The sequence below is a fragment of the Carcharodon carcharias genome, chromosome 1 (assembly GCF_017639515.1).
Source record: "Carcharodon carcharias isolate sCarCar2 chromosome 1, sCarCar2.pri, whole genome shotgun sequence".
In the NCBI taxonomy this organism is placed as follows: Eukaryota; Metazoa; Chordata; class Chondrichthyes; order Lamniformes; family Lamnidae; genus Carcharodon; species Carcharodon carcharias.
Window position 1 is genome coordinate 18,124,078 of NC_054467.1, and position 27,524 is coordinate 18,151,601.

At 62.5% G+C, this 27,524-nt stretch overlaps 1 protein-coding gene across 2 annotated transcripts in view; it reads right to left on the reverse strand.

Annotated features, from left to right (window-relative positions):
- The window catches only part of abraxas1 (abraxas 1, BRCA1 A complex subunit), a 108,682-nt gene that overhangs the window by 24,656 nt on the left and 56,502 nt on the right, over positions 1-27,524 (reverse strand). The window contains exons 2-3 of one of the 2 annotated variants that reach the window (XM_041187170.1): positions 3,242-3,426; positions 1,383-1,473 (exon numbers count right to left, since the gene is read on the reverse strand). In XM_041187170.1, coding sequence (XP_041043104.1) covers positions 1,383-1,473; positions 3,242-3,298 — 148 coding nt within the window. In that variant the 5' untranslated portion in view covers positions 3,299-3,426. The remainder of the gene's footprint in view (positions 1-1,382; positions 1,474-3,241; positions 3,427-27,524) is intronic. The other variant, XM_041187160.1, reaches the window with a different exon arrangement.

Here is a 27,524-nt window from a genome sequence, read left to right on the forward strand (position 1 = left end):
GCGATAAAGTCAAACAGGATTGCAGCTTTCCACGTTTCAAGATGCACTTCATGACAACCTCGATACAGACTTGTGATTGACTTCAGACAAGACACTGCTAGGAAGATAAAATATCACAATACCACGACAGAGCAGTGCAATGGTCTTAGTTCCCTAATGTGCCAGAGTCATATGGCTCCAAGTCAAAATCTGTCCCTAGTTTGGTTAATCTTGCTTGATTGTTGTAACTCAACAATTGGGGGATTGACTCCCACTGAAAATCATCTTTCTCTCCCTCTCGTTCCATTACAAGGTGACCAGCAACTCTTACAGGAACATAAATGGGAAATTCAGAGATGTTTTACACCTGAAAACAATTTTTTATTTATTCCTCCCCCTCCAATATCCCACACACTCCATGAAGACTCGCTGACCTACCCTTATACTGGCTCCCAGCATTGCCTCAACTTCAAAATTCTCATTTCAAATTGCTCCATTTTTTGAACAATCCACCAAGATCTCTGCAATTCTGTCCTCTTGCATATCCCTGATTTCAACCATGTCTGTAGCCCGAGGCTCTGCAATTCCCTACCTATAAGCCTCTCCATCTCCCTCCCTTTAAGACACTCTTTAAAACCTACCTCTTCGCCTTAACTTTGATTACCTGTCCTAATAACTCATGTAGATCAGTGTTAACTTTTGTCTGATAATGTTCCTGTAAAGCGCCTTGGAATAGTTTACTACATTAAAGATGTTTTATAAATCCAAGTTGTTGGTATCGATTCACACTGAGACTTGGCTCCACAGAAATGCGGCCGTATCTGTGGCTGTTCTTCATGCCTGAGCCTAGACGGCTAAGGACATTGGGCGATTTGACCATAAGGAACACCACATCAGAGTTTGATCCTGCCCTCAACTAACACCTTTTCTCCTCCTGTACACACAAGTCCATGAATACCGTCATTTGCAGCACTCGTACAGCTGCCCAGCTGAGATCAGCAAAGAGCGGCAATCATAACTGGGACTTGCTAATCTGTACAGCTATTTATCACAAAAACATTGTGCACTAACCTACTAAGCTATTACAGGAGACTTAACTGTGAAGTCATTTTGGTAAAGTCACACAGTCATGGATAGGACTTTATTTTGAAAGTTTATTATTTATCTTTCTCTTAAAGTGACTTGTCGAGGCTATAGTCACACATAACACGTTTTGATTCCAGGATGCCTGTTATGGAGGTGCACTGTCCTGTTTTAATAAAAGCTAAAATTAATTCACATCACTCCAAAAAACTGAAATATTACTAAACCTAGTTGAAAGGTTTTACACTTAACTGAAACACAATTGTCTGCTGTTACCATGACAGTACAGTGGAAAGTAGGCTGCAGATGAAACAGCTCACCTATGGTGTGCACCACCTCAATGTCATCCAGTTGGGAATCAGTAATACTGTTTTTTGCTTCTGCTTTAATTTCCCCGAGCAGAAATCCCTCCTGTGAAGAGAAAAATCAGAAAGCAAATTTTGTAAGTTTTCTGCTAAATTACACAAATGATATCATTTATTACTAAAAACAGAGGAGTGCAACCCCCTATTGCTGATCTAGAGAGCTACGCATTTGGGTCATACATTTACAACTACAATGGGCCTTTAAACCAGCTAAAGAACGTTTTCAACACCACTGCATCTTCTGGGGAACCTGAAGTACCAGTCATTTCTTAATCAATCCAAATGCAACAAGTAATAATGAAAATGACATCCACTTCTTGCCACGGTCTCATTAGGCCCAGCATTCTGGTGACAAATCCTGTTTAAAACATGGCTGGCAATTTCTTATGGGCAATATTTGTAACCAAATATCTAAAATCCTTCAGGCAAGTACAATCTACTCCATTTATTGTGAGCGTGCTGATGGCAACAAGGTTTGGCCGCTATATGCAGTGGGCGCTGTAAGATAAATGTAAGGAGTGCTTTGGCTCAGAAGAGCACTCACCTCCTTCCAAAGCCTGTGCAAAAGCAATTGGGGTGGACCTGAGTACCTGATGGCCAGTTGTTTTCCTCACTGACTCTCTAAGCCATCAAGAACCTTCAACAAGAAAAAGCTATTGTTTCCAGGGAATGCTGAAGGGAATGTATGATTGAGCTCGGTATCTTTTGGAGCTGCAAGTTCTCGGTTCCACATCCTGCTGGATCCAAGACATTTGCAAGCTTGGATTGATTGGGAGCTTGTTTTTAACTACAGTACAGGCTGTGAGATCACAATTTCACTCAGCTGGACCACTTTAAATGACCAAAATGACACTGCTCTGGTCAATTGTCAAGCTCCTGAACCATGAGCAGTGCCACAGGGCGAAAAATGGTGAATGCTGTGACCAAACAGCTGTTTGAATAGCTCAAAATAACAGGCCTACTTAACACAGTTTAAGCGACATCTTTGTAATTGACATTTATGGGACTGGCAAATTTCAACACAGAAACTATCCAGGATACATGAAGGCAGTGTAAATGGTGAAGACTGCAATTTTCAAAGGTGTTTTTAAGGTTCTCTGTAACAGACTGAAAAATCAAGAAATACAAAACTGAGCTCAAGAACCACCATTGGCAGGAAGGTGTAATTACTGTGTGGTAACTTTACATAGGGAGTTCTGACGGTCAATTCCCTCTCTCTACTGATGCTGCCTGACCTGTTGAGTGCTTCCAGCATTTTCTGTTTTAATTTCAGATTTCAAGGATCTGCAGTATTTTGCTTTTACATTGGCACTTCCCATCTTAAATATGGACAAATTTATAATATAAAAGATTGACAAAGGGCAGGTACAAATAAATACAAGAATTTTCAGGCATTTTTCCACATTTTAACAGATGCACATTAATCCATTAACAGATTTATCAGAAGCTATCATTCACAAAAGGTGAAATTTTGTGTTTTGATTTTGTCTTTGCCTGAGTATTATCTTAACACTCTAAACTGCTTCAGTTCCTCAATTTAATATCCCTTAATATACTCAAAGTACCAAAAATCGTTGTTTATATATTGTTCTTTAAAAACTAAGCTCATAATTTAGATTTTTAACCCTTTCAAAATATGAACATTTAATTTTAAAACATTTAATTTTCATTCTACTGTTTAATACTAAATTATTCAACCTTTGCTCTGTTAATTAAGTCCTACCACTTTCTACATTTAATTTCTTTGCTTCATGATTTCTTACATATACTATATCTAGGGATATTGGATTATTTAAGTTTAAATATTCACTTACTGCAACTTTGCACACACCAATGCTTCTAAGTTGGTCCACAAAATCTTCCACATTCATCTACTTATTTGCTCATGTAGTACTTGTCCTCCCGTCTTCACAGGAGTTGGGATTTTGCTGCTTTTGCAGTAACAGTGTGATATTCGTTAGAGCCAAAGTTTAAATCTCACCTTATCAGAGCTGCAAGCCTACATGACAATACAATTAAAATTAACGTGCCCTCCTATTACAGTACCAGATCAGTACTTCAATAAAAGAGACAAAACTAGCAAGGTGAAACTTCAAGTTATTTACCATTACTCAGCCACAATGAAAGATTTTTTAAAAATTAACTGGGGGGGTCTCATGACCAAAAGAACTCACAAGAGATGTTTCTGACTTTAGTCAACGGCTGAGCCAGTAAGAGAGATCACAGGGGAATTTTCAGCCTTGCCATGATCCTGCAGTATTTACTTCACAGCAAATATTTTTAAGATGTATTTAAAAAAAAATCACAGAAATGGCCGACATAAATCAGGTATTGCAGAAAAGTGGAATAGGGTTCAAAACAACTAAAGTCCCAAAGATGGGTACTATATTTCTCCAGAAAGGATGAGGCTTGAGAGGTTCTGACAGGCATTTGCAAAGCACTGAATGCTTGCAGCAGAACTCATGCTGGGTTGGACATATGCTATTATTGTTAAAAAAAAGTGACAAAGCAAACCCAGGGAACTGCTCACATCACAGTTGGACGTCAATGGTAGGTAAAATCTGGTTCACTAATAGCCTTTAGGGAAGGAGTCTGCCCTCCTTACCTGGTCTGGTTTGCACGTGACTCCAGACCCACAGCAACATGGTTGACTCTTAACTGTCCTCTGAAATGGCAGAGCAAGCCACTCAGTTCAAGGGCAGTTAGGGATGGGCAACAAATGGTGGCTTTGCCAGCGATGCCCACATCCCATGAAAGAATAAGTTTTAAAAAAAACCTGAGAGATACCTGTACGCCTCTAATTCTGGCCTCTTTAGCAACCCCATTTTTAATTGTTCACCACTGGTGGCTATGCCCACAGCTACCTGGACCTGAGCTCCAGAATTACCTCCCTCTCTCTGCCTGTTTACCTCACATTCCTTCTTTAAAACACTTCTTAAAAGCCTACCTTTTTCACCTAGCTTTTAGTCTTTCTCTATAATACGTCAATAAGTGTCTCAGTATCATACTTTGCTTTTGAAATACCCAGGAAGAACCTTGGAAAGTTTTATGACATTAAAGCTGCTATAGAAAAACAAGTTGTTACTGTTGTAGAAGATCCACCTGACTGCCCTTCCAAGACCCGGGGACCACGCTGGATAGTGGAAAGCCTTAAAGGTTTTACGTTGGAAACTTCTGCCAGAAGACTGGACACCCCAACCCAAGGCCCAGCAAGGGAGACAACCCCTCCACCCCCAAGGACCCAGCGAGAGTGGCAGACCACCCGCTGCCCAGACCCAGAGATAGGACACATTACTCCAAGACCCAGAGAAGGGGGTCAATGCCACCACCCACACACAGACGCAGAGAAGGGGTTCAACGCCAACCAACCCAAGACGCAGAAAATGAGGTCAGCGCCATCCCCTCCCACCCCAGAAGGTCAAAGCCAATCCCCCACCCCAAGGCCCAGAAAAGGGGGTAAACACCACCACCCACACCCCAAAACCCAGAGAAGGGGGGTTGGAGGGCTGGGGTCACCCCAAGACCCTGGGAAGGGAGGGCGGGGGTCACCCCAAGACCCTGGGAAGGGAGGGTGGGGGTCACCCCAAGACCCTGGGAAGGGAGGGCGGGGGTCACCCCAAGACCCTGGGAAGGGAGGGCGGGGGTCACCCCAAGACCCTGGGAAGGGAGGGCGGTGGTCACCCCAAGACCCTGGGAAGGGGAAGCGGGGGTCACCCCAAACCCTGGAAAGTGGGAGGCGAGGGTCACCACAAGACCCTGGAAAGTTGGGGGGTGGGGGTCACCACAAGACCCTGGAAAATTGGGGGGAGGGGGTCACCACAAGACCTTGGAAAGTGGGGGGGTGTCACCACAGGACACTGGAAAGTGGGGGGTTGGGGGGTCACCACAAGACCCTGGAAAGTGGGGGGCGGGGGTCACCACAAGACCCTGGAAAGTGGGGTCATGGGGGTCACAAGACCCTAGAAAGTGGGGGGGGGGGTTTGGGGTCACCACAAGACCCTGGAAAGTGGGGGTCACCACAAGACCGTGGAAAGTGGGGGTCACCACAAGACCCTGGAAAGTGGGGGGGGGCTCACCACAAGACCCTGGAAAGTTGGGGGGTGGGGGTCACCACAAGACCCTGGAAAGTGGGGGGTTGGGGGGGTCACCACAAGACCCTGGAAAGTGGGGGGAGGGTGTCAGCACAAGACCCTGGAAAGTGGGGGCGTGGGGGTCACCACAAGACCCTGGAAAGTGAGGGTCACCACAAAACCCTGGAAAGTGGGGGGGGGGGGGGGGCTCACCACAAGACCCTGGAAAGTTGTGGGGTGGGGGTCACCACAAGACCCTGGAAAGTAGGGGGGGGGGTGTCACCACAGGACACTGGAAAGTTGGGGGGTCACCACAAGACTCTGGAAAGTGGGGGCGTGGGGGTCACAAGAACCTCGAAAGTGGGGGTGGGGTGGGGTTGGGGGTCACCACAAGACCCTGGAAAGTGGGGGTTACCACAAGACCCTAGAAAGTGGGGGGGGGGGGTTTGGGGTCACCACAAGACCCTGGAAAGTGGGGGTCACCACAAGACCCTGGAAAGTGGGGGAGGGGTCACCACAAGACCCTGGAAAGTTGGGGGGTGGGGGTCACCACAAGACCCTGGAAAGTGGGGGGGTTGGGGGGTCACCACAAGACCCTGGAAAGTGGGGGGAGGGGGTCAGCACAAGACCCTGGAAAGTGGGGGTGGTGGGGCTCACACCAAGACCCTGGGAAGGGTGGGGCTCACCCCAAGACCCTGGGAAGGGTGGGGGGGGTGGGCTCACCACAAGTCCAGGGAAAGTGGGTGGGGTGGGGCTCACCCCAAGACCCTGGGGAGGGTGGGGGAGGGTGTGGCTCGCCCCAAGAACCAGGGAAGGGTGGGTGGGGCTCACCCCAAGACCCTGGGAAAGGTGGGTGGGTGGGGGGGCTCACCCCAATACCCTGGGAAGGGTGGGTGGGGGGGTGGGGCTCACCCCAAGACCCTGGGAAGGGTGGGTGGGGCTCACCCCAAGACCCTGGGAAGGGTGGGTGGGGGGGGTGGGGCTCACCCCAAGAACCTGCGAAGGGTGGGTGGGGCTCACCCCAAGACCCTGCGAAGGGTGGGTGGGGCTCACCCCAAGACCCTGCGAAGGGTGGGTGGGGCTCACCCCAAGACCCTGCGAAGGGTGGGTGGGGCTCACCCCAAGACCCTGCGAAGGGTGGGTAGGACTCACCCCAAGACCCTGCGAAGGGTGGGTGGGGCTCACCCCAAGTCCCTGCGAAGGGTGGGTGGGGCTCACCCCAAGACCCTGCGAAGGGTGGGTGGGGCTCACCCCAAGACCCTGGGAAGGGTGGGTGGGTGGGGCTCACACCAAGACCCTGGGAAGGGTGGGTGGGTGGGGGGTTGGGGCTCACCCCAAGACCCTGGAAAGGGTGGGTGGGTTGGTGAGGGGGTGGGGCTCACCCCTAGACCCTGGGAAGGGTGGGTGGGTGGGGGGGTGGGGCTCACCCCAAGACCATGGGAAGGGTGGGGCTCACCCCAAGACCCTGGGAAGGGTGGGGCTCACCTCAAGACCCTGGGAAGGTGGGTGGGTGGGGCTCACCCCAAGTTCCTGGGAAGGGTGGGGCTCACCCCAAGATCCTGGGAAGGGTGGGTGGGTGGAGCTCACCCCAAGATCCTGGGAAGGGTGGGTGGGTGGGGCTCACCCCAAGATCCTGGGAAGGGTGGGTGGGTGGGTGGGTGGGGCTCACCCCAAGATCCTGGGAAGGGTGGGTGGGTGGGTGGGTGGGGCTCACCCCAAGATCCTGGGAAGGGTGGGTGGGTGGGGCTCACCCCAAGATCCTGGGAAGGGTGGGTGGGTGGGTGGGTGGGGCTCACCCCAAGATCCTGGGAAGGGTGGGTGGGTGGGTGGGTGGGGCTCACCCCAAGATCCTGGGAAGGGTGGGTGGGTGGGTGGGTGGGGCTCACCCCAAGATCCTGGGAAGGGTGGGTGGGTGGGGCTCACCCCAAGATCCTGGGAAGGGTGGGTGGGGCTCACCCCAAGATCCTGGGAAGGGTGGGTGGGTGGGCGGGTGGGTGGGGCTCACCCCAAGATCCTGGGAAGGGTGGGAGGGTGGGTGGGGCTCACCCCAAGATCCTGGGAAGGCTGGGTGGGAGGGTGGGTGGGGCTCACCCCAAGATCCTGGGAAGGCTGGGTGGGAGGGTGGGTGGGGCTCACCCCAAGATCCTGGGAAGGCTGGGTGGGAGGGTGGGTGGGGCTCACCCCAAGATCCTGGGAAGGCTGGGTGGGAGGGTGGGTGGGGCTCACCCCAAGATCCTGGGAAGGCTGGGTGGGAGGGTGGGTGGGGCTCACCCCAAGATCCTGGGAAGGCTGGGTGGGAGGGTGGGTGGGGCTCACCCCAAGATCCTGGGAAGGCTGGGTGGGAGGGTGGGTGGGGCTCACCCCAAGATCCTGGGAAGGCTGGGTGGGAGGGTGGGTGGGGCTCACCCCAAGATCCTGGGAAGGCTGGGTGGGAGGGTGGGTGGGGCTCACCCCAAGATCCTGGGAAGGCTGGGTGGGAGGGTGGGTGGGGCTCACCCCAAGATCCTGGGAAGGCTGGGTGGGAGGGTGGGTGGGGCTCACCCCAAGATCCTGGGAAGGCTGGGTGGGAGGGTGGGTGGGGCTCACCCCAAGATCCTGGGAAGGCTGGGTGGGAGGGTGGGTGGGGCTCACCCCAAGATCCTGGGAAGGCTGGGTGGGAGGGTGGGTGGGGCTCACCCCAAGATCCTGGGAAGGCTGGGTGGGAGGGTGGGTGGGGCTCACCCCAAGATCCTGGGAAGGCTGGGTGGGAGGGTGGGTGGGGCTCACCCCAAGATCCTGGGAAGGCTGGGTGGGAGGGTGGGTGGGGCTCACCCCAAGATCCTGGGAAGGCTGGGTGGGAGGGTGGGTGGGGCTCACCCCAAGATCCTGGGAAGGCTGGGTGGGAGGGTGGGTGGGGCTCACCCCAAGATCCTGGGAAGGCTGGGTGGGAGGGTGGGTGGGGCTCACCCCAAGATCCTGGGAAGGCTGGGTGGGAGGGTGGGTGGGGCTCACCCCAAGATCCTGGGAAGGCTGGGTGGGAGGGTGGGTGGGGCTCACCCCAAGATCCTGGGAAGGCTGGGTGGGAGGGTGGGTGGGGCTCACCCCAAGATCCTGGGAAGGCTGGGTGGGAGGGTGGGTGGGGCTCACCCCAAGATCCTGGGAAGGCTGGGTGGGAGGGTGGGTGGGGCTCACCCCAAGATCCTGGGAAGGCTGGGTGGGAGGGTGGGTGGGGCTCACCCCAAGATCCTGGGAAGGCTGGGTGGGAGGGTGGGTGGGGCTCACCCCAAGATCCTGGGAAGGCTGGGTGGGAGGGTGGGTGGGGCTCACCCCAAGATCCTGGGAAGGCTGGGTGGGAGGGTGGGTGGGGCTCACCCCAAGATCCTGGGAAGGCTGGGTGGGAGGGTGGGTGGGGCTCACCCCAAGATCCTGGGAAGGCTGGGTGGGAGGGTGGGTGGGGCTCACCCCAAGATCCTGGGAGGGTGGGTGGGGCTCACCCCAAGATCCTGGGAAGGGTGGGTGGGAGGGTGGGTGGGGCTAACCCCAAGATCCTGGGAAGGGTGGGTGGGAGGGTGGGTGGGGCTCACCCCAAGATCCTGGGAAGGGTGGGTGGGAGGGTGGGTGGGGCTCACCCCAAGATCCTGGGAAGGGTGGGTGGGAGGGTGGGTGGGGCTCACCCAACATCCTGGGAAGGGTGGGTGGGAGGGTGGGTGGGGCTCACCCCAACATCCTGGGAAGGGTAGGTGGGGCTCACCCCAAGATCCTGGGAAGGGTGGGTGGGACTCACCCCAAGATCCTGGGAAGGGTGGGTGGGAGGGCGGGTGGGGCTCACCCCAAGATCCTGGGAAGGGTGGGTGGGAGGATGGGTGGGGCTCAGCCCAAGGTCCTGGGAAGGGTGGGTGGGAGGGTGGGTGGGGCTCACCCCAAGATCCTGGGAAGGGTGGGTGGGAGGGTGGGTGGGGCTCACCCCAAGATCCTGGGAAGGGTGGGAGGAAGGGTGGGTGGGGTTCACCCCAAGATCCTGGGAAGGGTGGGTGGGTGGGGCTCACCCCAAGATCCTGGGAAGGGTGGGTGGGTGGGGCTCACCCCAAGATCATGGGAAGGGTGGGTGGGTGGGGCTCACCCCAAGATCATGGGAAGGGTGGGTGGGTGGGGCTCACCCCAAGATCATGGGAAGGGTGGGTGGCTGGGGCTCACCCCAAGATCATGGGAAGGGTGGGTGGGTGGGGCTCACCCCAAGATCATGGGAAGGGTGGGTGGGTGGGCCTCACCCCAAGATCCTGGGAAGGGTGGGTGGAAGAGTGGGTGGGGTTCACCCCAAGATCATGGGAAGGGTGGGTGGGTGGGGTTCACCCCAAGATCATGGGAAGGGTGGGTGGGTGGGGCTCACCCCAAGATCATGGGAAGGGTGGGTGGGTGGGGCTCACCCCAAGATCCTGGGAAGGGAGGGTGGGTGGGTGGGTGGGTGGGGCTCACCCGAAGATCCTGGAAAGGGTGGGTGGGAGGATGGGTGGGGCTCACCCCAAGATCCTAGAAAGGGTGGGGCTCACACCAAGATCCTGGAAAGGGTGGGTGGGGATCAGCCCAAGATCCTGGGAAGGGTGGGTGGGACTCACCCCAAGATCCGGGGAAGGCTGGGTGGGGCTCACCCCAAGATCCGGGGAAGGCTGGGTGGGGCTCACCCCAAGATCCTGGGAAGGCTGGGTGGGGCTCACCCCAAGATCCTGGGAAGGCTGGGTGGGGCTCACCCCAAGATCCTGGGAAGGCTGGGTGGGAGGGTGGGTGGGGCTCACCCCAAGATCCTGGGAAGGCTGGGTGGGAGGGTGGGTGGGGCTCACCCCAAGATCCTGGGAAGGCTGGGTGGGAGGGTGGGTGGGGCTCACCCCAAGATCCTGGGAAGGCTGGGTGGGAGGGTGGGTGGGGCTCACCCCAAGATCCTGGGAAGGCTGGGTGGGAGGGTGGGTGGGGCTCACCCCAAGATCCTGGGAAGGCTGGGTGGGAGGGTGGGTGGGGCTCACCCCAAGATCCTGGGAAGGCTGGGTGGGAGGGTGGGTGGGGCTCACCCCAAGATCCTGGGAAGGCAGGGTGGGAGGGTGGGTGGGGCTCACCCCAAGATCCTGGGAAGGCTGGGTGGGAGGGTGGGTGGGGCTCACCCCAAGATCCTGGGAAGGCTGGGTGGGAGGGTGGGTGGGGCTCACCCCAAGATCCTGGGAAGGCTGGGTGGGAGGGTGGGTGGGGCTCACCCCAAGATCCTGGGAAGGCTGGGTGGGAGGGTGGGTGGGGCTCACCCCAAGATCCTGGGAAGGCTGGGTGGGAGGGTGGGTGGGGCTCACCCCAAGATCCTGGGAAGGGTGGGTGGAAGGGTGGGTGGGGCTTACCTCAAGATCCTGGGAAGGCTGGGTGGGAGGGTGGGTGGGGCTTACCCCAAGATCCTGGGAAGGCTGGGTGGGAGGGTGGGTGGGGCTGACCCCAAGATCCTGGGAAGGCTGGGTGGGAGGGTGGGTGGGGCTGACCCCAAGATCCTGGGAAGGCTGGGTGGGAGGGTGGGTATTCTGACCCCAAGATCCTGGGAAGGCTGGGTGGGAGGGTGGGTGGGGCTGACCCCAAGATCCTGGGAAGGCTGGGTGGGAGGGTGGGTGGGGCTGACCCCAAGATCCTGGGAAGGCTGGGTGGGAGGGTGGGTGGGGCTCACCCCAAGATCCTGGGAAGGCTGGGTGGGAGGGTGGGTGGGGCTGACCCCAAGATCCTGGGAAGGCTGGGTGGGAGGGTGGGTGGGGCTGACCCCAAGATCCTGGGAAGGCTGGGTGGGAGGGTGGGTGGGGCTCACCCCAAGATCCTGGGAAGGCTGGGTGGGAGGGTGGGTGGGGCTCACCCCAAGATCCTGGGAAGGCTGGGTGGGAGGGTGGGTGGGGCTCACCCCAAGATCCTGGGAAGGCTGGGTGGGAGGGTGGGTGGGGCTGACCCCAAGATCCTGGGAAGGCTGGGTGGGAGGGTGGGTGGGGCTGACCCCAAGATCCTGGGAAGGCTGGGTGGGAGGGTGGGTGGGGCTCACCCCAAGATCCTGGGAAGGTTGGGTGGGAGGGTGGGTGGGGCTCACCCCAAGATCCTGGGAAGGCTGGGTGGGAGGGTGGGTGGGGCTCACCCCAAGATCCTGGGAAGGCTGGGTGGGAGGGTGGGTGGGGCTCACCCCAAGATCCTGGGAAGGCTGGGTGGGAGGGTGGGTGGGGCTCACCCCAAGATCCTGGGAAGGCTGGGTGGGAGGGTGGGTGGGGCTCACCCCAAGATCCTGGGAAGGCTGGGTGGGAGGGTGGGTGGGGCTCACCCCAAGATCCTGGGAAGGCTGGGTGGGAGGGTGGGTGGGGCTCACCCCATGATCCTGGGAAGGCTGGGTGGGAGGGTGGGTGGGGCTCACCCCAAGATCCTGGGAAGGCTGGGTGGGAGGGTGGGTGGGGCTCACCCCAAGATCCTGGGAAGGGTGGGTGGGAGGGTGGGTGGGGCTCACCCCAAGATCCTGGGAAGGGTGGGTGGGAGGGTGGGTGGGGCTCACCCCAAGATCCTGGGAAGGGTGGGTGGGAGGGTGGGTGGGGCTCACCCCAAGATCCTGGGAAGGGTGAGTGGGAGGGTGGGTGGGGCTCACCCAACATCCTGGGAAGGGTGGGTGGGAGGGTGGGTGGGGCTCACCCCAACATCCTGGGAAGGGTAGGTGGGGCTCACCCCAAGATCCTGGGAAGGGTGGGTGGGACTCACCCCAATATCCTGGGAAGGGTGGGTGGGAGGGTGGGTGGGGCTCACCCCAAGATCCTGGGAAGGGTGGGTGGGGCTCACCCCAAGGTCCTGGGAAGGGTGGGTGGGAGGATGGGTGGGGCTCAGCCCAAGGTCCTGGGAAGGGTGGGTGGGAGGATGGGTGGGGCTCACCCCAAGATCCTGGGAAGGGTGGGTGGGAGGGTGGGTGGGGCTCACCCCAAGATCCTGGGAAGGGTGGGAGGAAGGGTGGGTGGGGCTCACCCCAAGATCCTGGGAAGGGTGGGTGGGTGGGGCTCACCCCAAGATCCTGGGAAGGGTGGGTGGGTGGGGCTCACCCCAAGATCATGGGAAGGGTGGGTGGGTGGGGCTCACCCCAAGATCATGGGAAGGGTGGGTGGGTGGGGCTCACCCCAAGATCCTGGGAAGGGTGGGTGGAAGGGTGGGTGGGGTTCACCCCAAGATCATGGGAAGGGTGGGTGGGTGGGGTTCACCCCAAGATCATGGGAAGGGTGGGTGGGTGGGGTTCACCCCAAGATCATGGGAAGGGTGGGTGGGTGGGGCTCACCCCAAGATCATGGGAAGGGTGGGTGGGTGGGGCTCACCCCAAGATCCTGGGAAGGGAGGGTGGGTGGGTGGGTGGGTGGGTGGGGCTCACCCGAAGATCCTGGAAAGGGTGGGTGGGAGGATGGGTGGGGCTCACCCCAAGATCCTAGAAAGGGTGGGGCTCACACCAAGATCCAGGAAAGGGTGGGTGGGGCTCAGCCCAAGATCCTGGGAAGGGTGGGTGGGACTCACCCCAAGATCCGGGGAAGGGTGGGTGGGGCTTACCCCAAGATCCGGGGAAGGGTGGGTGGGTGGAAGGGTGGGTGGGGCTCACCCCAAGATCCTGGGAAGGGTGGGTGGGTGGGAGGGTGGGTGGGGCTCACCCCAAGATCCTGGGAATGGTGGGTGGGAGGGTGGGTGGGGCTCACCCCAAGATCCTGGGAAGGGTAGGTGGGAGGGTGGGTGGGGCTCACCCCAAGATCCTGGGAAGGGTGGGGCTCACCCCAAGATCCTGGGAAGGGAGGGGCTTACCCCAAGATCCTGGAAAGGGTGGGGCTCACTCCAAGATCCTGGGAAGGGTGGGTGGGGCTCACCCCAAGATCCTGGGAAGGCTGGGTGGGAGGGTGGGTGGGGCTCACCCCAAGATCCTGGGAAGGCTGGGTGGGAGGGTGGGTGGGGCTCACCCCAAGATCCTGGGAAGGCTGGGTGGGAGGGTGGGTGGGGCTCACCCCAAGATCCTGGGAAGGCTGGGTGGGAGGGTGGGTGGGGCTCACCCCAAGATCCTGGGAAGGCTGGGTGGGAGGGTGGGTGGGGCTCACCCCAAGATCCTGGGAAGGCTGGGTGGGAGGGTGGGTGGAGCTCACCCCAAGATCCTGGGAAGGCTGGGTGGGAGGGTGGGTGGGGCTCACCCCAAGATCCTGGGAAGGGTGGGTGGGAGGGTGGGTGGGGCTCACCCCAAGATCCTGGGAAGGGTGGGTGGGAGGGTGGGTGGGGCTAACCCCAAGATCCTGGGAAGGGTGGGTGGGAGGGTGGGTGGGGCTCACCCCAAGATCCTGGGAAGGGTGGGTGGGAGGGTGGGTGGGGCTCACCCCAAGATCCTGGGAAGGGTGGGTGGGAGGGTGGGTGGGGCTCACCCAACATCCTGGGAAGGGTGGGTGGGAGGGTGGGTGGGGCTCACCCCAACATCCTGGGAAGGGTAGGTGGGGCTCACCCCAAGATCCTGGGAAGGGTGGGTGGGACTCACCCCAAGATCCTGGGAAGGGTGGGTGGGAGGGCGGGTGGGGCTCACCCCAAGATCCTGGGAAGGGTGGGTGGGGCTCACCCCAAGATCCTGGGAAGGGTGGGTGGGAGGATGGGTGGGGCTCAGCCCAAGGTCCTGGGAAGGGTGGGTGGGAGGGTGGGTGGGGCTCACCCCAAGATCCTGGGAAGGGTGGGAGGAAGGGTGGGTGGGGTTCACCCCAAGATCCTGGGAAGGGTGGGTGGGTGGGGCTCACCCCAAGATCCTGGGAAGGGTGGGTGGGTGGGGCTCACCCCAAGATCATGGGAAGGGTGGGTGGGTGGGGCTCACCCCAAGATCATGGGAAGGGTGGGTGGGTGGGGCTCACCCCAAGATCATGGGAAGGGTGGGTGGGTGGGGCTCACCCCAAGATCATGGGAAGGGTGGGTGGGTGGGCCTCACCCCAAGATCCTGGGAAGGGTGGGTGGAAGAGTGGGTGGGGTTCACCCCAAGATCATGGGAAGGGTGGGTGGGTGGGGTTCACCCCAAGATCATGGGAAGGGTGGGTGGGTGGGGCTCACCCCAAGATCAGGGGAAGGGTGGGTGGGTGGGGCTCACCCCAAGATCCTGGGAAGGGAGGGTGGGTGGGTGGGTGGGTGGGTGGGGCTCACCCGAAGATCCTGGAAAGGGTGGGTGGGAGGATGGGTGGGGCTCACCCCAAGATCCTAGAAAGGGTGGGGCTCACACCAAGATCCTGGAAAGGGTGGGTGGGGCTCAGCCCAAGATCCTGGGAAGGGTGGGTGGGACTCACCCCAAGATCCGGGGAAGGCTGGGTGGGGCTCACCCCAAGATCCGGGGAAGGCTGGGTGGGGCTCACCCCAAGATCCTGGGAAGGCTGGGTGGGGCTCACCCCAAGATCCTGGGAAGGCTGGGTGGGGCTCACCCCAAGATCCTGGGAAGGCTGGGTGGGAGGGTGGGTGGGGCTCACCCCAAGATCCTGGGAAGGCTGGGTGGGAGGGTGGGTGGGGCTCACCCCAAGATCCTGGGAAGGCTGGGTGGGAGGGTGGGTGGGGCTCACCCCAAGATCCTGGGAAGGCTGGGTGGGAGGGTGGGTGGGGCTCACCCCAAGATCCTGGGAAGGCAGGGTGGGAGGGTGGGTGGGGCTCACCCCAAGATCCTGGGAAGGCAGGGTGGGAGGGTGGGTGGGGCTCACCCCAAGATCCTGGGAAGGCTGGGTGGGAGGGTGGGTGGGGCTCACCCCAAGATCCTGAGAAGGGTGGGTGGGAGGGTGGGTGGGGCTTACCCCAAGATCCTGGGAAGGCTGGGTGGGAGGGTGGGTGGGGCTGACCCCAAGATCCTGGGAAGGCTGGGTGGGAGGGTGGGTGGGGCTGACCCCAAGATCCTGGGAAGGCTGGGTGGGAGGGTGGGTGGGGCTGACCCCAAGATCCTGGGAAGGCTGGGTGGGAGGGTGGGTGGGGCTGACCCCAAGATCCTGGGAAGGCTGGGTGGGAGGGTGGGTGGGGCTGACCCCAAGATCCTGGGAAGGCTGGGTGGGAGGGTGGGTGGGGCTGACCCCAAGATCCTGGGAAGGCTGGGTGGGAGGGTGGGTGGGGCTCACCCCAAGATCCTGGGAAGGCTGGGTGGGAGGGTGGGTGGGGCTCACCCCAAGATCCTGGGAAGGCTGGGTGGGAGGGTGGGTGGGGCTCACCCCAAGATCCTGGGAAGGCTGGGTGGGAGGGTGGGTGGGGCTCACCCCAAGATCCTGGGAAGGCTGGGTGGGAGGGTGGGTGGGGCTCACCCCAAGATCCTGGGAAGGCTGGGTGGGAGGGTGGGTGGGGCTCACCCCAAGATCCTGGGAAGGCTGGGTGGGAGGGTGGGTGGGGCTCACCCCAAGATCCTGGGAAGGCTGGGTGGGAGGGTGGGTGGGGCTCACCCCAAGATCCTGGGAAGGCTGGGTGGGAGGGTGGGTGGGGCTCACCCCAAGATCCTGGGAAGGCTGGGTGGGAGGGTGGGTGGGGCTCACCCCAAGATCCTGGGAAGGCTGGGTGGGAGGGTGGGTGGGGCTCACCCCAAGATCCTGGGAAGGCTGGGTGGGAGGGTGGGTGGGGCTCACCCCAAGATCCTGGGAAGGCTGGGTGGGAGGGTGGGTGGGGCTCACCCCAAGATCCTGGGAAGGCTGGGTGGGAGGGTGGGTGGGGCTCACCCCAAGATCCTGGGAAGGCTGGGTGGGAGGGTGGGTGGGGCTCACCCCAAGATCCTGGGAAGGCTGGGTGGGAGGGTGGGTGGGGCTCACCCCAAGATCCTGGGAAGGCTGGGTGGGAGGGTGGGTGGGGCTCACCCCAAGATCCTGGGAAGGCTGGGTGGGAGGGTGGGTGGGGCTCACCCCAAGATCCTGGGAAGGGTGGGTGGGAGGGTGGGTGGGGCTCACCCCAAGATCCTGGGAAGGGTGGGTGGGAGGGTGGGTGGGGCTCACCCCAAGATCCTGGGAAGGGTGGGTGGGAGGGTGGGTGGGGCTCACCCCAAGATCCTGGGAAGGGTGAGTGGGAGGGTGGGTGGGGCTCACCCAACATCCTGGGAAGGGTGGGTGGGAGGGTGGGTGGGGCTCACCCCAACATCCTGGGAAGGGTAGGTGGGGCTCACCCCAAGATCCTGGGAAGGGTGGGTGGGACTCACCCCAAGATCCTGGGAAGGGTGGGTGGGAGGGTGGGTGGGGCTCACCCCAACATCCTGGGAAGGGTAGGTGGGGCTCACCCCAAGATCCTGGAAAGGGTGGGTGGGAGGATGGGTGGGGCTCAGCCCAAGGTCCTGGGAAGGGTGGGTGGGAGGGTGGGTGGGGCTCACCCCAAGATCCTGGGAAGGGTGGGTGGGAGGGTGGGTGGGGCTCACCCCAAGATCCTGGGAAGGGTGGGAGGAAGGGTGGGTGGGGCTCACCCCAAGATCCTGGGAAGGGTGGGTGGGTGGGGCTCACCCCAAGATCCTGGGAAGGGTGGGTGGGTAGGGCTCACCCCAAGATCATGGGAAGGGTGGGTGGGTGGGGCTCACCCCAAGATCATGGGAAGGGTGGGTGGGTGGGGCTCACCCCAAGATCATGGGAAGGGTGGGTGGGTGGGGCTCACCCCAAGATCCTGGGAAGGGTGGGTGGAAGGGTGGGTGGGGTTCACCCCAAGATCATGGGAAGGGTGGGTGGGTGGGGTTCACCCCAAGATCATGGGAAGGGTGGGTGGGTGGGGTTCACCCCAAGATCATGGGAAGGGTGGGTGGGTGGGGCTCACCCCAAGATCATGGGAAGGGTGGGTGGGTGGGGCTCACCCCAAGATCCTGGGAAGGGAGGGTGGGTGGGTGGGTGGGTGGGTGGGGCTCACCCGAAGATCCTGGAAAGGGTGGGTGGGAGGATGGGTGGGGCTCACCCCAAGATCCTAGAAAGGGTGGGGCTCACACCAAGATCCAGGAAAGGGTGGGTGGGGCTCAGCCCAAGATCCTGGGAAGGGTGGGTGGGACTCACCCCAAGATCCGGGGAAGGGTGGGTGGGGCTTACCCCAAGATCCGGGGAAGGGTGGGTGGGTGGAAGGGTGGGTGAGGGCTCACCCCAAGATCCTGGGAAGGGTGGGTGGGAGGGTGGGTGGGGCTCACCCCAAGATCCTGGGAATGGTGGGTGGGAGGGTGGGTGGGGCTCACCCCAAGATCCTGGGAAGGGTAGGTGGGAGGGTGGGTGGGGCTCACCCCAAGATCCTGGGAAGGGTGGGGCTCACCCCAAGATCCTGGGAAGGGAGGGGCTTACCCCAAGATCCTGGAAAGGGTGGGGCTCACTCCAAGATCCTGGGAAGGCTGGGTGGGAGGGTGGGTGGGGCTCACCCCAAGATCCTGGGAAGGCTGGGTGGGAGGGTGGGTGGGGCTCACCCCAAGATCCTGGGAAGGCTGGGTGGGAGGGTGGGTGGGGCTCACCCCAAGATCCTGGGAAGGCTGGGTGGGAGGGTGGGTGGGGCTCACCCCAAGATCCTGGGAAGGCTGGGTGGGAGGGTGGGTGGGGCTCACCCCAAGATCCTGGGAAGGCTGGGTGGGAGGGTGGGTGGGGCTCACCCCAAGATCCTGGGAAGGCTGGGTGGGAGGGTGGGTGGGGCTCACCCCAAGATCCTGGGAAGGCTGGGTGGGAGGGTGGGTGGGGCTCACCCCAAGATCCTGGGAAGGCTGGGTGGGAGGGTGGGTGGGGCTCACCCCAAGATCCTGGGAAGGGTGGGTGGGAGGGTGGGTGGGGCTAACCCCAAGATCCTGGGAAGGGTGGGTGGGAGGGTGGGTGGGGCTCACCCCAAGATCCTGGGAAGGGTGGGTGGGAGGGTGGGTGGGGCTCACCCCAAGATCCTGGGAAGGGTGGGTGGGAGGGTGGGTGGGGCTCACCCAACATCCTGGGAAGGGTGGGTGGGAGGGTGGGTGGGGCTCACCCCAACATCCTGGGAAGGGTAGGTGGGGCTCACCCCAAGATCCTGGGAAGGGTGGGTGGGACTCACCCCAAGATCCTGGGAAGGGTGGGTGGGAGGGCGGGTGGGGCTCACCCCAAGATCCTGGGAAGGGTGGGTGGGGCTCACCCCAAGATCCTGGGAAGGGTGGGTGGGAGGATGGGTGGGGCTCAGCCCAAGGTCCTGGGAAGGGTGGGTGGGAGGGTGGGTGGGGCTCACCCCAAGATCCTGGGAAGGGTGGGTGGGAGGGTGGGTGGGGCTCACCCCAAGATCCTGGGAAGGGTGGGAGGAAGGGTGGGTGGGGTTCACCCCAAGATCCTGGGAAGGGTGGGTGGGTGGGGCTCACCCCAAGATCCTGGGAAGGGTGGGTGGGTGGGGCTCACCCCAAGATCATGGGAAGGGTGGGTGGGTGGGGCTCACCCCAAGATCATGGGAAGGGTGGGTGGGTGGGGCTCACCCCAAGATCATGGGAAGGGTGGGTGGGTGGGGCTCACCCCAAGATCATGGGAAGGGTGGGTGGGTGGGGCTCACCCCAAGATCATGGGAAGGGTGGGTGGGTGGGCCTCACCCCAAGATCCTGGGAAGGGTGGGTGGAAGAGTGGGTGGGGTTCACCCCAAGATCATGGGAAGGGTGGGTGGGTGGGGTTCACCCCAACATCATGGGAAGGGTGGGTGGGTGGGGCTCACCCCAAGATCATGGGAAGGGTGGGTGGGGCTCACCCCAAGATCCTGGGAAGGGAGGGTGGGTGGGTGGGTGGGTGGGTGGGGCTCACCCGAAGATCCTGGAAAGGGTGGGTGGGAGGATGGGTGGGGCTCACCCCAAGATCCTAGAAAGGGTGGGGCTCACACCAAGATCCTGGAAAGGGTGGGTGGGGCTCAGCCCAAGATCCTGGGAAGGGTGGGTGGGACTCACCCCAAGATCCGGGGAAGGCTGGGTGGGGCTCACCCCAAGATCCGGGGAAGGCTGGGTGGGGCTCACCCCAAGATCCTGGGAAGGCTGGGTGGGGCTCACCCCAAGATCCTGGGAAGGCTGGGTGGGGCTCACCCCAAGATCCTGGGAAGGCTGGGTGGGAGGGTGGGTGGGGCTCACCCCAAGATCCTGGGAAGGCTGGGTGGGAGGGTGGGTGGGGCTCACCCCAAGATCCTGGGAAGGCTGGGTGGGAGGGTGGGTGGGGCTCACCCCAAGATCCTGGGAAGGGTGGGTGGGAGGGTGGGTGGGGCTCACCCCAAGATCCTGGGAAGGCAGGGTGGGAGGGTGGGTGGGGCTCACCCCAAGATCCTGGGAAGGCTGGGTGGGAGGGTGGGTGGGGCTCACCCCAAGATCCTGGGAAGGCTGGGTGGGAGGGTGGGTGGGGCTCACCCCAAGATCCTGGGAAGGCTGGGTGGGAGGGTGGGTGGGGCTGACCCCAAGATCCTGAGAAGGGTGGGTGGAAGGGTGGGTGGGGCTCACCCCAAGATCCTGGGAAGGCTGGGTGGGAGGGTGGGTGGGGCTCACCCCAAGATCCTGGGAAGGCTGGGTGGGAGGGTGGGTGGGGCTGACCCCAAGATCCTGGGAAGGCTGGGTGGGAGGGTGGGTGGGGCTGACCCCAAGATCCTGGGAAGGCAGGGTGGGAGGGTGGGTGGGGCTGACCCCAAGATCCTGGGAAGGCTGGGTGGGAGGGTGGGTGGGGCTCACCCCAAGATCCTGGGAAGGCTGGGTGGGAGGGTGGGTGGGGCTCACCCCAAGATCCTGGGAAGGCTGGGTGGGAGGGTGGGTGGGGCTCACCCCAAGATCCTGGGAAGGCTGGGTGGGAGGGTGGGTGGGGCTCACCCCAAGATCCTGGGAAGGCTGGGTGGGAGGGTGGGTGGGGCTCACCCCAAGATCCTGGGAAGGCTGGGTGGGAGGGTGGGTGGGGCTCACCCCAAGATCCTGGGAAGGCTGGGTGGGAGGGTGGGTGGGGCTCACCCCAAGATCCTGGGAAGGCTGGGTGGGAGGGTGGGTGGGGCTCACCCCAAGATCCTGGGAAGGCTGGGTGGGAGGGTGGGTGGGGCTCACCCCAAGATCCTGGGAAGGCTGGGTGGGAGGGTGGGTGGGGCTCACCCCAAGATCCTGGGAAGGCTGGGTGGGAGGGTGGGTGGGGCTCACCCCAAGATCCTGGGAAGGCTGGGTGGGAGGGTGGGTGGGGCTCACCCCAAGATCCTGGGAAGGCTGGGTGGGAGGGTGGGTGGGGCTCACCCCAAGATCCTGGGAAGGCTGGGTGGGAGGGTGGGTGGGGCTCACCCCAAGATCCTGGGAAGGCTGGGTGGGAGGGTGGGTGGGGCTCACCCCAAGATCCTGGGAAGGCTGGGTGGGAGGGTGGGTGGGGCTCACCCCAAGATCCTGGGAAGGCTGGGTGGGAGGGTGGGTGGGGCTCACCCCAAGATCCTGGGAAGGCTGGGTGGGAGGGTGGGTGGGGCTCACCCCAAGATCCTGGGAAGGCTGGGTGGGAGGGTGGGTGGGGCTCACCCCAAGATCCTGGGAAGGGTGAGTGGGAGGGTGGGTGGGGCTCACCCAACATCCTGGGAAGGGTGGGTGGGAGGGTGGGTGGGGCTCACCCCAACATCCTGGGAAGGGTAGGTGGGGCTCACCCCAAGATCCTGGGAAGGGTGGGTGGGACTCACCCCAAGATCCTGGGAAGGGTGGGTGGGGCTCACCCCAAGATCCTGGGAAGGGTGGGTGGGGCTCACCCCAAGATCCTGGGAAGGGTGGGTGGGAGGATGGGTGGGGCTCAGCCCAAGGTCCTGGGAAGGGTGGGTGGGAGGGTGGGTGGGGCTCACCCCAAGATCCTGGGAAGGGTGGGTGGGAGGGTGGGTGGGGCTCACCCCAAGATCCTGGGAAGGGTGGGAGGAAGGGTGGGTGGGGCTCACCCCAAGATCCTGGGAAGGGTGGGTGGGTGGGGCTCACCCCAAGATCCTGGGAAGGGTGGGTGGGTAGGGCTCACCCCAAGATCATGGGAAGGGTGGGTGGGTGGGGCTCACCCCAAGATCATGGGAAGGGTGGGTGGGTGGGGCTCACCCCAAGATCATGGGAAGGGTGGGTGGGTGGGGCTCACCCCAAGATCATGGGAAGGGTGGGTGGGTGGGGCTCACCCCAAGATCATGGGAAGGGTGGGTGGGTGGGGCTCACCCCAAGATCCTGGGAAGGGTGGGTGGAAGGGTGGGTGGGGTTCACCCCAAGATCATGGGAAGGGTGGGTGGGTGGGGTTCACCCCAAGATCATGGGAAGGGTGGGTGGGTGGGGTTCACCCCAAGATCATGGGAAGGGTGGGTGGGTGGGGCTCACCCCAAGATCATGGGAAGGGTGGGTGGGTGGGGCTCACCCCAAGATCCTGGGAAGGGAGGGTGGGTGGGTGGGTGGGTGGGGCTCACCCGAAGATCCTGGAAAGGGTGGGTGGGAGGATGGGTGGGGCTCACCCCAAGATCCTAGAAAGGGTGGGGCTCACACCAAGATCCAGGAAAGGGTGGGTGGGGCTCAGCCCAAGATCCTGGGAAGGGTGGGTGGGACTCACCCCAAGATCCGGGGAAGGGTGGGTGGGGCTTACCCCAAGATCCGGGGAAGGGTGGGTGGGTGGAAGGGTGGGTGGGGCTCACCCCAAGATCCTGGGAAGGGTGGGTGGGTGGGAGGGTGGGTGGGGCTCACCCCAAGATCCTGGGAATGGTGGGTGGGAGGGTGGGTGGGGCTCACCCCAAGATCCTGGGAAGGGTAGGTGGGAGGGTGGGTGGGGCTCACCCCAAGATCCTGGGATGGGTGGGGCTCACCCCAAGATCCTGGGAAGGGTGGGGCTTACCCCAAGATCCTGGAATGGGTGGGGCTCACTCCAAGATCCTGGGAAGGCTGGGTGGGAGGGTGGGTGGGGCTCACCCCAAGATCCTGGGAAGGCTGGGTGGGAGGGTGGGTGGGGCTCACCCCAAGATCCTGGGAAGGCTGGGTGGGAGGGTGGGTGGGGCTCACCCCAAGATCCTGGGAAGGCTGGGTGGGAGGGTGGGTGGGGCTCACCCCAAGATCCTGGGAAGGCTGGGTGGGGCTCACCCCAAGATCCTGGGGTGGGTGGGTGGGTGGGGCTCACCCCAAGATCCTGGGAAGGGTGGGTGGGGCTCACCCCAAGATCCTGGGAAGAGTGGGTGGGAGGGTGGGTGGGGCTCACCCCAAGATACTGGGAAGGGTGGGGCTCACCCCAAGATCCTGGGAAGAGTGGGTGGGAGGGTGGGTGGGGCTCACCCCAAGATACTGGGAAGGGTGGGGCTCACCCCAAGATCCTGGGAAGGGTGGGTGGGAGGGTGGGTGTGGCTTACCCCAAGATCCTGGGATGGATGGGTGGGTGGGAGGGTGGGTGGGGCTCACCCCAAGATCCTGGGAAGGGTGGGTGGGAGGGGCTCACCCCAAGATCCTGGGAAGGGTGGGTGGGAGGGTGGGTGGGGCTCGCCCCAAGATCCTGGGAAAGGTGGGTGGGAGGGTGGGTGGGGCTCGCCCCAAGATCCTGGGAAGGGTGGGTGGGGCTCACCCCAAAATCCTGGGAAGGGTGGGTGGGGCTCACCCCAAGATCCTGGGAAGGGTGGGTGGAAGGGTGGGTGGAAGGGTGGGTGGAAGGGTGGGTGCGGTTAACCCCAAGATCCTGGGAAGGGTGGGGCTCACCCCAACATCCTGGGAAGGGTGGGTGGGAGGGTGGGTGGGGCTCACACCAACATCCTGGGAAGGGTAGGTGGGGCTCACCCCAAGATCCTGGGAAGGGTGGGTGGGACTCACCCCAAGATCCTGGGAAGGGTGGGTGGGAGGGTGGGTGGGGCTCACCCCAAGATCCTGGGAAGGGTGGGTGGGAGGGTGGGTGGGGCTCACCCCAAGATCCTGGGAAGGGTGGGTGGGAGGATGGGTGGGGCTCAGCCCAAGATCCTGGGAAGGGTGGGTGGGAGGGTGGGTGGGGCTCACCCCAAGATCCTGGGAAGGGTGGGTGGGAGGGTGGGTGGGGCTCACCCCAAGATCCTGGGAAGGGTGGGAGGAAGGGTGGGTGGGGTTAACCCCAAGATCCTGGGAAGGGTGGGTGGGGTTCACCCGAAGATCATGGGAAGGGTGGGTGGGTGGGGCTCACCCCAAGATCATGGGAAGGGTGGGTGGGTGGGGCTCACCCCAAGATCATGTGAAGGGTGGGTGGGTGGGGCTCACCCCAAGATCCTGGGAAGGGTGGGTGGGTGGGTGGGTGGGGCTCAACCGAAGATCCTGGAAAGGGTGGGTGGGAGGATGGGTGGGGCTCACCCCAAGATCCTAGAAAGGGTGGGGCTCACCCCAAGATCCTGGAAAGGGTGGGTGGGGCTCAGCCCAAGATCCTGGGAAGGGTGGTTGGGACTCACCCCAAGATCCGGGGAAGGGTGGGTGGGGCTTACCCCAAGATCCGGGGAAGGGTGGGTGGGTGGGAGGGTGGGTGGGGCTCACCCCAAGATCCGGGGAAGGGTGGGTGGGTGGGAGGGTGGGTGGGGCTCACCCCAAGATCCTGGGAAGGGTGGGTGGGTGGGAGGGTGCGTGGGGCTCACCCCAAGATCCTGGGAAGGGTGAGTGGGGCTCACCCCAAGATCCTGGGAAGGGTGGGTGGGAGGGTGGGTGGGACACACCCCAAGATCCTGGGAATGGTGGGTGGGAGGGTGGGTGGGGCTCAACCCAAGATCCTGGGAAGGGTGGGGCTCACCCCAAGATCCTGGAAAGGGTGGGGCTCACTCCAAGATCCAGGGAAGGGTGGGTGGGGGGGTGGGTGGGTGGGTGGGAGGGTGGGTGGGGCTCACCCCAAGATCCTGGGAAGGGTGGGTGGGTGGGTGGGGCTCACCCCAAGATCCTGGGAAGGGTGGGTGGGTGGGTGGGGCTCACCCCAAGATCCTGGGGAGGGTGGGTGGGTGGGGCTCACCCCAAGATCCTGGGGAGGGTGGGTGGGTGGGGCTCACCCCAAGATCCTGGGGAGGGTGGGTGGATGGGTGGGGCTCACCCCAAGATCCTGGGAAGGGTGGGTGGGTGGGTGGGGCTCACCCCAAGATCCTGGGAAGGGTGGGCGGGTGGGTGGGGCTCACCCCAAGATCCTGGGAAGGGTGGGCGGGTGGGTGGGGCTCACCCCAAGATCCTGGGAAGAGTGGGTGGGAGGGTGGGGCTCAGCCCAAGATCCTGGGAAGGGTGGGTGGGAGGCTGGGGCTCAGCCCAAGATCCTGGGAAGGGTGGGTGGGAGGGTGGGGCTCACCCCAAGATCCTGGGAAGGGTGGGTGGGGCTCACCCCAAGATCCTGGGAAGGGTGGGTGGGAGGGTGGGTGGGGCTCACCCCAAGATCCTGGGAAGGGTGGGTGGGAGGGTGGGTGGGGCGCACCCCAAGATCCTGGGAAGGGTGGGTGGGAGGGTGGGTGGGGCGCACCCCAAGATCATGGGAAGGGTGGATGGGGCTCACCCCAAGATCCTGGGAAGGGTGGGTCGGGCTCACCCCAAGATCCTGGGAAGGGTGGGTGGGAAGGGTGGGAGGGTGGGGGGGGTGGGGCTCACCCCAAGATCCTGGGAAGGGTGGGAGGGTGGGGGGGTGGGGCTCACCCCAAGATCCTGGGAATGGTGGGAGGGTGGGGGGGTGGGGCTCACCCCAAGATCCTGGGAACGGTGGGAGGGTGGGGGGGTGGGGCTCACCCCAAGATCCTGGAAAGGGTGGAAGGGTGGGAGGGTGGGGGGGGTGGGGCTCACCCCAAGATCCTGGAAAGGGTGGGAGGGTGGGGCTCACCCAAGATCCTGGGAAGGGTGGGAGGGTGGGTGGGGCTCACCCCAAGATGCTGGGAAGTGTCGGAGGGTGGGGGGGGTGGGTGGGGCTCACCCCAAGATGCTGGGAAGGGTGGGTGGGTGGGGAGGTGGGGCTTACCCCAAGATCCTGGGAAGGGTGGGAGGGTGGGGCTCACCCCAAGATCCTGGGAAGGGTGGGTGGGTGGGGCTCACCCCAAGATCCTGGGAAAGGTGGGTGGGGGGGGTGGGGCTCACCCCAAGATCCTGGGAAGGGTGGGTGGGTGGGTGGGGCTCACCCCAAGATCCTGGGAAGGGTGGGTGGAAGTGTGGGTGGGAGGGTGGGTGGGGCTCACACCAAGATCCCCGGAAGGGTGGGTGGGGCTCACCCCAATATCCACGGAAGGGTGGGTCGGAGGGTGGGTGTGGCTCAGCCCCAAGATCCACGGAAGGGTGGGTGGGGCTCACCCCAAGATCCACGGGAGGGTGGGTGGGGCTCACCCCAAGATCCACGGGAGGGTGGGTGGGGGTCACCCCAAGATCCTGGGCAGGGTTGGTGGGAGGGTGGGAGGGAGGGTGGGGCTCACCCCAAGATCCTGGGGAGGGTGGGTGGGAGGGAGGGTGGGGCTCACCCCAAGATCATGGGAAGGGTGGATGGGGCTCACCCCAAGATCCTGGGAAGGGTGGGTGGGAGGGAGGGTGGGGATCACCCCAAGATAATGGGGAGGGTGGGGCTCACCCCAAGATCCTGGGAACGGTGGGTGGGAGGGAGGGTGGGGCTCACCCCAAGATCCTGGGAAGGGTGGGTGGGGCTCACCCCAAGGTCCTGGGAAGGGTGGGTGGGGCTCACCCCAAGATCCTGGGAAGGGTGTGTGGCAAGGGGGGGTGGGTGGGGGCTCACCCCAAGATCCTGGGAAGGGTGGGAGGGTGGGGAGGGTGGGGAGGGTGGGGCTCACCCCAAGATCCTGTGAAGGGTGGGAGGGTGGGGGGGGGTGGGGCTCACCCCAAGATCCTGGAAAGGGTGGGGGGATGGGGCTCACCCCAAGATCCTGTGAAGGGTGGGCGGGGTGGGGCTCACCCCAAGATCCTGGGAAGGGTGGGGGATGGGGCTCACCCAAGATCCTGGGAGGGGTGGGAGGGTGGGTGGGGCTCACCCCAAGATGCTGGGAAGGGTCGGAGGGTGGGGGGGGTGGGTGGGGCTCACCCCAAGATGCTGGGAAGGGTGGGTGGGTGGAGAGGTGGGGCTTACCCCAAGATCCTGGGACGGGTGGGTGGGTGGGTGGGGCTTACCCCAAGATCCTGGGACGGGTGGGTGGGTGGGTGGGGCTTACCCCAAGATCCTGGGACGGGTGGGTGGGTGGGTGGGGCTCACCCCAAGATCCTGGGAAGGGTGGGAGGGTGAGGCTCACCCCAAGATCCTGGGAAGGGTGGGTGGGAGGAGGGGTGGGGCTCACACCAAGATCCCCGGAAGGGTGGGTGGGGCTCACCCCAATATCCACGGAAGGGTGGGTCGGAGGGTGGGTGGGGCTCACCCCCAAGATCCACGGAAGAGTAGGTGGGGCTCACCTCAAGTTCCACGGGAGGGTGGGTGGGGCTAATCCCAAGATCCTGGGAAGGGTGGGTGGGAGGGTGGGTGTGGCGCACCCCAAGATCCTGGGAAGGGTGGGTGGGGCTAACCCCAAGATCCTGGGCAGGGTGGTTGGGAGGGTGGGTGGTGCTCACCCCAAGATGCTGGGAAGGGTGGGTGGGAGGGTGGGTGGGGCTCACCCCAAGATACTGGGAAGGGTGGGTGGGAGGGAGGGTGGGGTTCACCCCAAGATCCTGGGAAGGGTGGGTGGGATGGAGGGTGGGGCTCACCCCAAGATCCTGGGAAGGGTGGGTGGGAGGGAGGGTGGGGCTCACCCCAAGATACTGGGAAGGGTGGGTGGGAGGGAGGGTGGGGGTCACCCCAAGATCCTGGGAAGGGTGGGGCTCACCCCAAGATCTTGGGAAGGGTGGGTGGGAGGGTGGGTGGGGCTCACCCCAAGATCTTGGAAAGGGTGGGTGGGAGGGTGGGTGGGGCTCACCCCAAGATCTTGGAAAGGGTGGGTGGGAGGGTGGGTGGGGCTCACCCCAAGATCTTGGAAAGGGTGGGTGGGAGGGTGGGTGGGGCTCACCCCAAGATCTTGGGGAGGGTGGGTGGGGCTCACCCCAAGATCTTGGGGAGGGTGGGTGGGGCTCACCCCAAGATCCTGGGAAGGGTGGGTGGGAATGGTGGGTGGGGCTTACCCCAAGATCCTGGGAAGGCTGGGTGGGAGGGTGGGTGGGGCTTACCCCAAGATCCTGGGAAGGCTGGGTGGGAGGGTGGGTGGGGCT